The 7,900-nt window shown below is 60.3% G+C and overlaps 3 protein-coding genes across 3 annotated transcripts; 1 reads left to right on the top strand and 2 right to left on the bottom strand.

Annotated features, from left to right (window-relative positions):
- Positions 1-254: 254 nt before the first annotated feature.
- SDRG_13779 (hypothetical protein) lies at positions 255-2,285 on the bottom strand. Its single transcript, XM_008619877.1, has 6 exons — positions 2,202-2,285; positions 1,769-2,152; positions 1,626-1,719; positions 988-1,579; positions 615-928; positions 255-567 (listed from the first exon to the last, which is right to left on the bottom strand). Exons 1-6 carry the CDS (start codon positions 2,215-2,217, stop codon positions 333-335), a joined length of 1,635 nt encoding a protein of 544 aa, XP_008618099.1. The 5' UTR covers positions 2,218-2,285; the 3' UTR covers positions 255-332.
- A 326-nt stretch (positions 2,286-2,611) lies between these two features.
- Positions 2,612-3,563, bottom strand: SDRG_13780 (hypothetical protein). Its single transcript, XM_008619878.1, has one exon. It carries the CDS (start codon positions 3,488-3,490, stop codon positions 2,642-2,644), a length of 849 nt encoding a protein of 282 aa, XP_008618100.1. The 5' UTR covers positions 3,491-3,563; the 3' UTR covers positions 2,612-2,641.
- A 217-nt stretch (positions 3,564-3,780) lies between these two features.
- SDRG_13781 (hypothetical protein) lies at positions 3,781-7,318 on the top strand. The gene is made up of 2 exons (XM_008619879.1): positions 3,781-5,910; positions 5,966-7,318. The coding sequence occupies exons 1-2, from the start codon at positions 3,904-3,906 to the stop codon at positions 7,151-7,153; spliced, it is 3,195 nt and encodes a 1,064-aa protein (XP_008618101.1). The 5' UTR covers positions 3,781-3,903; the 3' UTR covers positions 7,154-7,318.
- The last annotated feature ends 582 nt before the right edge of the window (positions 7,319-7,900 follow it).

Here is a 7,900-nt window from a genome sequence, read left to right on the forward strand (position 1 = left end):
TCGGTCAACAAGGCTGCGCAGCGTAGCCAGCGCGACAAACGTAGTACATGTAGCCAAGTTCAATCGACTGGAGTCGTGGGTTGCTCTACCCGTTGACCATGATGAGCCTTGGTCGCGATAAGAAGCGCACGTACGCAGGAGGTCATCTCCTGGGGGTCGTCGCCACCTTCTCTCTTGTCCGCGGATGGTCGTCAACGTTCACTCTCCTTGACCGTGCAAATGTCGCTACTGGTTGGGATCGCGGGCCAGCCTTGCAAGAGACCAAGAAGAAGATAACATGTAAGAGATGTTAGTATCGTGATAGTGTATCGTTGCAATAAATACGCGCCTCCTCACGGAGCTCCGAGCGCGCCGTTGACGGACGACTTGCACTCGACGCCGGGAATTAAACCCGACTTGTGGATGTACCAGCAGTGGCCGCGCGCGAGGCCACCGACAGTCGTCGCGCTCGGATCAAAGCCACCAAAGACCCACTTGTTGTCGAACGTCACAAACTGCACCTTCATCCACTGCTTGGAGAAGCTCAGCTCCATAAAGCCATACGGCTGGCCGGCGGCAGCCCATTTCCTAGACACGCGTTCATATCCATAGCGTCCATATCTTTAGGAACGTACGTCGTCACGCCGTAAGCGCTTGTGGCCGTCATGGCCGACTGCGTCGAGATGCCGCCGCCCGCGCCGTTGACGAAAAAGTGCGTGTTCCACGGCGAAATATCGTGGTTGAAGCCGTGCGTATGGCCGTTGATCCACGCGTGGATCTTGTACTTCTTCGTGAGGTCGTGCCACATCTTCATGCGGATCGGGTTCATGTGGTAGTGCGGCGAGTAGTGCGTGTTGACGACCTTAAAGTCGGCCGTTGTCGCCGACAAGTCTTTGACCGCGCCGTCGTAGCTCGTCTTGGCCCACGATTCGATCTTGGCCACGCATTGCTACATCGAAACACCTCAGCGCTCTTGTACGACGCAAGGATAAGAGACGGGGGACGTACGTCGTACATGTCGGTATCGCCGCCGCAGCAAAATTTGTCGCCGCGCGCCACCGTCTTGCACGGGTCAAAGCCCGCGGGCTGGCCCGTGTTGCTCGAGTAGCCGTAGCACTGACAGCACGTCTCGATGGCGCCATGAACATCGGCGTGGTTCGTGTCGAGGTTGAGCACGTCGATCGTGATGCCGTTTTTGGTCACGCGATCAATGTAGTAGTGGTCCGTGAGCTTCCATCGGTCCTGGTTCGGGCTCTTGTACGACTGCTGGAGACCAAACTTGGAGTCGAGGTACGTGAGTAGCTCTTCCGTGCTCGTGCACTTGCGAAAGTTGTCGTCGTCGTCGCCGCAAATGAAGCTGGCACCGCCAATGTCGTGGTTGCCCGCGACGTTGAGCCACGTGATGCCTTGCAGATCTGGCTGGTTGTACATCTCTTCGAACGTCGTCTGGAAGCGGTACGCCACATCGTTCTTCCCGACGCCGTTCCAGTAGATGTTGTCGCCGTTGCTCAGAATCCGCGACGGCTTGGGCTTGAGCGACGCGGCCGACTGCGCCATGAGCGTCGCCACGTTGGCTTGCGCGTAGTAGTCGACCTTGTACCTGGACCATAATGATTCGTGAGGTGCTCAGCAATGATTCCACATACCGAGGCTTGGAGATGTCGACTTTGCCCCAGTTCGAGTCGGCGGTCAAGTAGACGACACAGCACGACCCGGGCTTGCTGCCGTCCGCCTTTTTGCCTACGCTCACCCTATCAGCGTCTTCGACGTGGGCGCTACAAGGACGCACCGGTGGTCGAGCCCCAGTCGCCAATCGACAGCATCGTGGCCAGAATCGGGTCGGTTTCGGGGTCGGACTGCGGCACGTTGAGCGCGCTGCTACCGTTCGTGTTGCCACCGCCGCCGCCTGTACTACCGCCCGACATATCGCTGCCGCTGCCGGTCGTCTGCCCTGACTTGCCGTTCGCCGAGCCGCTTACCGACGACGAGCCTTTGGTCGCCATGACGACAGCGACGGCGACGCCGGCGGCGGCGATCACGCAGACGCCCGCGATCGCCATGAGGATGCGCGGGTTGAAGCGGCGCCGCGGCTCGCCGCCAACGTCGTCCGAGTCGCGAAAGTCCATGATCGGGATCTCGGTCACGCTGTCGGGCGCATCGTACTTGCGCGGATCTACGTTGCAGCGATGAGCGTCGACCTTGCCGCTGCCATGTACTCGTACCCTCGCGTCGGGCCATGGTCAAATCCGTTATAGGCCGATGTGCTGAGGGCCGTCGAGTATTTTATTGAGTTCGGTCTGTTTCTGGATACAAACGCAAGTAACACGGTGTGCATTTATTTTATTATCCACGCTCAGCGTGCCGGACGAAGTGCTTTTACGTCGTAAGTAACTGCGCGGCCGCACCCAAGAGCTCGCGGCGCCGCGGCCTTGATGAACGCCGAGCGTCGCCGCAGCTGCGCAAGGAAGCTGGCGACCATGACGTGGCGGACTGAGGCGGGCATATGACGATACATGGAAAGGACCGAGGGAGCATTCCAGCTGGAACGTCGTCGTCGGGCTTGGGACAGGCGGCTTTATGCAGCGATGATGCGATGCAGAGAGAGCTGCAGAGAGAGACAGGAAGGAAATGATGTGTACATAGAAATCAAGTAATATATAAGTTACGGTGGCGTACTCGGACTCGAGCTGCCACTGCTGCTACAACTGCCCGGCTCGCGACCAAGTGTGAGCTTGCCATCGACCTCGCGATACAGTGTCGCTGTCGCCGGCAAGAGCGCTTTCTCAAGGTGCAGCACTTGGTCGAGGCAGACGCGCACGTCATGGACGCTCCGCAGCGTCATGAGCACATCGAGGACGAGCGGAAGCGCGGTGTCGTTGGCATCGTCGACAAAGCTGGGCAGTGGCACGCCATTCCGAGGCTGCGGCAAGAAGGACATGGGGTTGTTGTCAACCAGCACAATGTGCGCGAGCGACTGGTTGACGTACGGCAAGAGCCGCCGAAGGTCCTTGAGCGCAAGGCCACGCACGTGTGTACAGTCGTTGTGAAAGAACCGGCGCCGGAAGATCGACCTCGTTGGGTCCAGCATATCGACGATCGGGTTGGCGTAGCCTGCTTCCGAGCTCGTAAAGAGGTACACGTCAAATTCCTTGGCCAAGGCCGCCAAGAAGGCGTCGACGCCTGGACGCTTGTGCACCTTGACTGTAATGTCCGGCGTCAGGGCCACGTCGATGGCGTCGACGAACGCTCCGTAGCGCACGTGGGCGTACTGCGTGTGGACGAGGCACTCGTCCAAGTCGAGGACGATTGCGAGCCGCGTCGGCGCTGGCGCTTCGTTGGCCGCTGCCACCGCTGCAAGGCTCGCCGCCGTGCCATAGTCGTAGAGAAGGTACGACGTGACGCTGTACGCGTCGGCGAGGAGCGCTGGGAGGACGCTAGCGTCAGCGGGCGACGGGCCCTTGGGCACGAGCTTGCCGAGCCATCGCACGAGGAATTCCTTCAGCGCAGGCATGCGTGTGAACCGTGAGCTGTGTCGTCACATGGTGCCCATCGCCACTTGGATACGCCTTCTGACTCCATTCGCAGCGCTTTTTCAAAGTTGGGTGGATTTAGGCGTTATAGACACGGCTTCTGGTCGTATCGCTGCATAGTACGCGGCGCTATTGCGTTGTTGGTCGCGACCTGCGCAGTGCTACGCGCACCCAACTTGCAGTTGAATTTTTCACGTGTGGGAAATCGACACTGCGACATGTCAGCCCAAATTCTTCGGAATCGAGTTTCGCACGTTTCTCACTTCTGAGTCGCAACCGCTTCGTGAAGAACCGATTCCAGATGAGCCGGATAACCGGTTAGCCGACTTGCAGGACAGCTCACGAACGGTTTCACGGTTTGCACCCCAGGTTGAATTATTTTCGCGGCAACAGGATGTCCACGCCGTGGCCGCGCCGTGGCGCCGCAGCACCGGCTCCCAGCGCCGATGCGCCAGCTGCCTGGCCACGCCGCAAGAAGGAAGACGCTGCGCCTCCAGCAGCTGCGACAACCAAGCCACCACCGGGAGCGTCCGCGTGGCCTCGGCGGCAGCCCGCCGCATCGGCGCCCGTGCCCGCGACCAAGGCCGCCAAGAAGAAAGCCGTCGAGGACGACGCATGGGTGCTCAAGATGTACGAAAAGCGAAAGGAGCTGAAGAAGAAGCGAAAACTCGAGGCCAAGATGGCCCCGCCACCCGTTCCAGCTGACGACGTCCCGGTCGCTGACCCAGAACACGCCGCCGCTGCGTTGGCGCCGTCCTCACTCGTAGACGACAGCGAGTCTCTGCCTGCGATCCCTCCCAACAGCTTTTATGACGAAGCGCCTGCATTCGACCCGACGCTATTTGAGCCCGTGGCGAAACGCGCCAAAGCGGAAGTCGAGATGCCTGCCACGAAACCCACGCCCCAAGCGGTGGCGTCCGAGCCGCAAGCATCCTCACGCGTTGCAAGCAAAAAGAGGGCACCGAGCGACGACGACGACGTCAGTAGCGACGACGACATCGCTCCCAAGTCTACCAAACCGCGGGCCAAGCCAAAGCCGACGAGTCTTCCTAGTAACGCACCGAGCGAGGAGGACGAGATCGACACGACCGAGTGGCGCAAGCACGCCATCAAGCAGCGACAAGCCGCGGTCGGGAGCCACAGCGTCAGCGACAACTTTGTGCGGCTCACGATGCGGAAAAAGGTCAAGGGCAGTCGCGGCAACCCCAAGAAGCGGCCGCTGTACCTTCGCGCCACGCTCTACGACAAAGCCGAGCACGACGAAGCGCCCGTGAGCAAGGCGACGCACGACGGCGTCGACGTCGTCCAAGAATGCCTCGATGTGCTCGCCAAGCCGCCGCCGCCACCGACCTTTGTGACGCTGGAAGAGGCGGTGTCGACACCGCTCTGCTACCACGGGCTTCCCGCGCACCGCCTCGTCGTCAAGAAGAAGACGGCGAACCACGGCCGCGGCTTCTTTGCGTGCACGCGCAAGCTCGATGAAGGGCGCTGTGACTTTTTTCTCTGGGAACAGAACCATCCGGATGCGATCGCGCATGCGCTCGCGACCCCCGAAGCCGAGCTGCCGCCCATGCCCGAGTTTGCCACGCCCCTTGACGCGCTGCGGGTCCTTTTCGGCCACGCGGACTTCAAGCCTGGCCAGCGCTGGGCGATCGACCGCGTTCTCAACCGGCACGAGAAGGCGTCGCTGTTGATCTTGCCGACCGGCGCCGGCAAGTCGCTCTGCTACCAGCTCCCGTCCATCTTCCTCCCCGGTCTCACGCTCGTCATTTCGCCGCTCATTTCTCTCATCAACGACCAAATGGAGAAGCTGCCGCCGCCGCTTCAAGCACGCGCCGCGAGCTTCTCGTCGGCCAAGTTCAAGGCCGACCAGGCCTCACTCTGCCGTGCGCTCTACGCGGGCCACATCAAACTGCTCTTTGTCTCGCCCGAGCGGGCCGTCACCGCCGGCTTCCACACGCTTCTCTCCAAGCTCTCAATTAGCCTCGTCTGCGTCGACGAAGCGCACTGTCTCTCAGAGTGGTCGCACAACTTTCGACCGTCTTTTCTGCGCTTGGGGCCGCTCGCTGCCAAAGCATCGCAAGTGCTGGCGCTCACCGCGACGGCGTCGACGAGCGTCACGGCCGACATTGCGCGCATCCTGAGCATCAGCGACGACGGCATCCGCCGTGACCGAATCGGCCGTGACAACCTGACGCTGGACGTTGCCGTGACGACAGATGCGTCACGCCTCGACGACCTCCGCGCGCTCTTGACGGCGCCACCGTACAATAAGGGCAGCGTCATCGTCTATGTCCACACGCAGTACGCGGCGGCGATGGTCGCAGGCCACTTGAGTGCCCAAGCTCACATCAAGACGAGCGCGTACCATGCAGGCCTCGAAGCCGATGTCAAAGAAAAGGTGCGTTTCCGAGCACCCCATTTGCGAAAAAAGTGCACTTTCAATGTCGATGTAGGTCCGGGCGACGTTTCTGAGCGGGAAGCTGCGTGTTGTCGTCGCCACGATCGCCTTTGGCATGGGCATCGACAAGCCCAATGTGCGCGGCGTGATCCACTACCACATGCCGAGCAGCATGGAGCACTACGTGCAGCACGTCGGCCGCGCGGGTCGTGACGGCAAGCCCGCCCACTGCACGCTGCTGCTTGTGGCGAGCGACTTCAACCGGTTCCACGCCCTTGCGCACTCGGACGGTCTCTCAGTTAGCCAACTGAGTCGGTTTCTGGACTTGGTCTTTGGCGACGACCGCGGTATCCCGACTCGTCCAGGCTTTTGCGAGCTCACGCTACCGATCAAGTGGCTCGAGATGGAGCTCGACATGAAGGAAGGCGTGCTCGAGACGATCTTGACGATGCTCGAGCTCCAAGGCCACATCAAGCTCCTCCCGTCGCTCCACGCCACGTGCACGCTCACGATTTCGAACTTCGAGCCGTGGAAGTCGCACATCCTGTTCACCCGCGTCGAAGCGCTCGCTGACGCCAGGACCGAGCAAGAAGGGTACCTCACCAAAACCATCTACACGTTCAACGTCGTCGAGCTCACGCAAACATTTCCGCTGCGCGCGAACGACGATATTGTGTTGCTGGAGCTCCGCCGGCTGCAGCAAACCGGCGTTGGACAGTACCAGTTGAGCGACTACGCCGTGCGGCTCGAGCGATCTGCTTCGCGCCTTCCGAACGTAGAGTCGATTGTGCGTGACGTGTACACGCACCACGTCGCGCAAGAGAAGCGCAATGTGATCCGCGTCGAAGCCTTGTACGCCGCACTCTTACGGGCCGCCGAAAGCGATGACGCGACAGCGTCCCTCAACGAGACGATCGAAGCGTACTTTGAAGACCAGGACGACAACGCACCCGTCGCCAAGCCGTGGGCATTTGCCCCGCTGACGCTTGGTCAAATTACCGGGATTCAGCAGGCGACGCACAGCCTGCTGCACCACGACAAGCGCGCCTTCTCGGCGCAGAGCATCACGCGCATCCTCCATGGCATGGCGAGTCCGTGTTTCCCGAGCGACGAGTGGCGCGACCACAATGCATGGTCGCGGTATGCCACATTGCCCTTTTCGCTCGTCAAGAACGTCGTCCATGACGTCGTGACGGCCTTCCGGAAGGACGAGATGACGGCAGCAGCATCGACAGAGCCTTGAAGTGGCTATGTTGCGCGCGAGATCAAGGGTAGCAATGTACGAGTACCACATCACAAAAGAGTGTTTGAGATACACACCGAAAACATCTGCAAACGCCAAGCATCGATATATTGATGGACATATTGTGTACTATAGACGCGCTAAGATGCGAAAGACCTTGCCAGACGTCGGACAGCGTGCGTTGGTCTCGATGCGTTGGCCCACATCGTCGATTATCACCAGCATCTCGCTGTCGCCATGCCAGGCGACATACTCGCGCAGACTGGCTAGCGACAAGTGCGCGCTGCTTAGCGGGGACGTCGCTGATTGCAGTGCGCATCATTGGACTACGCACTTCGTTGACGGTATGACGTCGGGGGCGCTTGGAGCGAAACTAACTCCACGTTCGATCCAGTGGCAGTCGACGCGTCCGGTCGAAACGACGCCGGCCGTTCTGGATCCAACGTAATGCAGGATCGGCCCATGACCCGCAGCTCCTGATAGTTGCTTCGAGATGGTTCTGGCATGCGTGCTCTCTGTCTTGCACCACACCATTCTACCGCTACCAAGACGCCGGCGGATCCAACCCTATCCCTCCACCATCGTTTCTAAACTGTGATATATGTTGCTGCTGGATGCCCGACAACTCCCACACTTCCACACACCAGAGCGACTGCCCAGAGCGACAAGGCGGCAACGTCTTCTGGAACTGTGCAAATGGGTTTCTCCAACATGGTTTTTACAATTTGACGCCTTTACACGCAAAAA

This window comes from Saprolegnia diclina (genome assembly GCF_000281045.1).
Source record: "Saprolegnia diclina VS20 unplaced genomic scaffold supercont1.63, whole genome shotgun sequence".
In the NCBI taxonomy this organism is placed as follows: domain Eukaryota; phylum Oomycota; class Saprolegniomycetes; order Saprolegniales; family Saprolegniaceae; genus Saprolegnia; species Saprolegnia diclina.

Excerpts from the sequence above, each read along its gene's own strand:
- SDRG_13781 (XM_008619879.1), top strand. The coding sequence starts at position 3,904 with ATGTCCACGCCGTGGCCGCGCCGTGGCGCCGCAGCACCGGCTCCCAGC. Across the intron at positions 5,911-5,965 it reads AAGCCGATGTCAAAGAAAAG|GTCCGGGCGACGTTTCTGAG; the intron begins GTGCGTTTCCGA and ends ATGTCGATGTAG.
- SDRG_13779 (XM_008619877.1), bottom strand. Across the intron at positions 929-987 it reads GCGATACCGACATGTACGAC|CAATGCGTGGCCAAGATCGA; the intron begins GTACGTCCCCCG and ends GTTTCGATGTAG. Across the intron at positions 568-614 it reads AGCGCTTACGGCGTGACGAC|GAAATGGGCTGCCGCCGGCC; the intron begins GTACGTTCCTAA and ends ACGCGTGTCTAG.
- SDRG_13780 (XM_008619878.1), bottom strand. The coding sequence starts at position 3,490 with ATGCCTGCGCTGAAGGAATTCCTCGTGCGATGGCTCGGCAAGCTCGTG.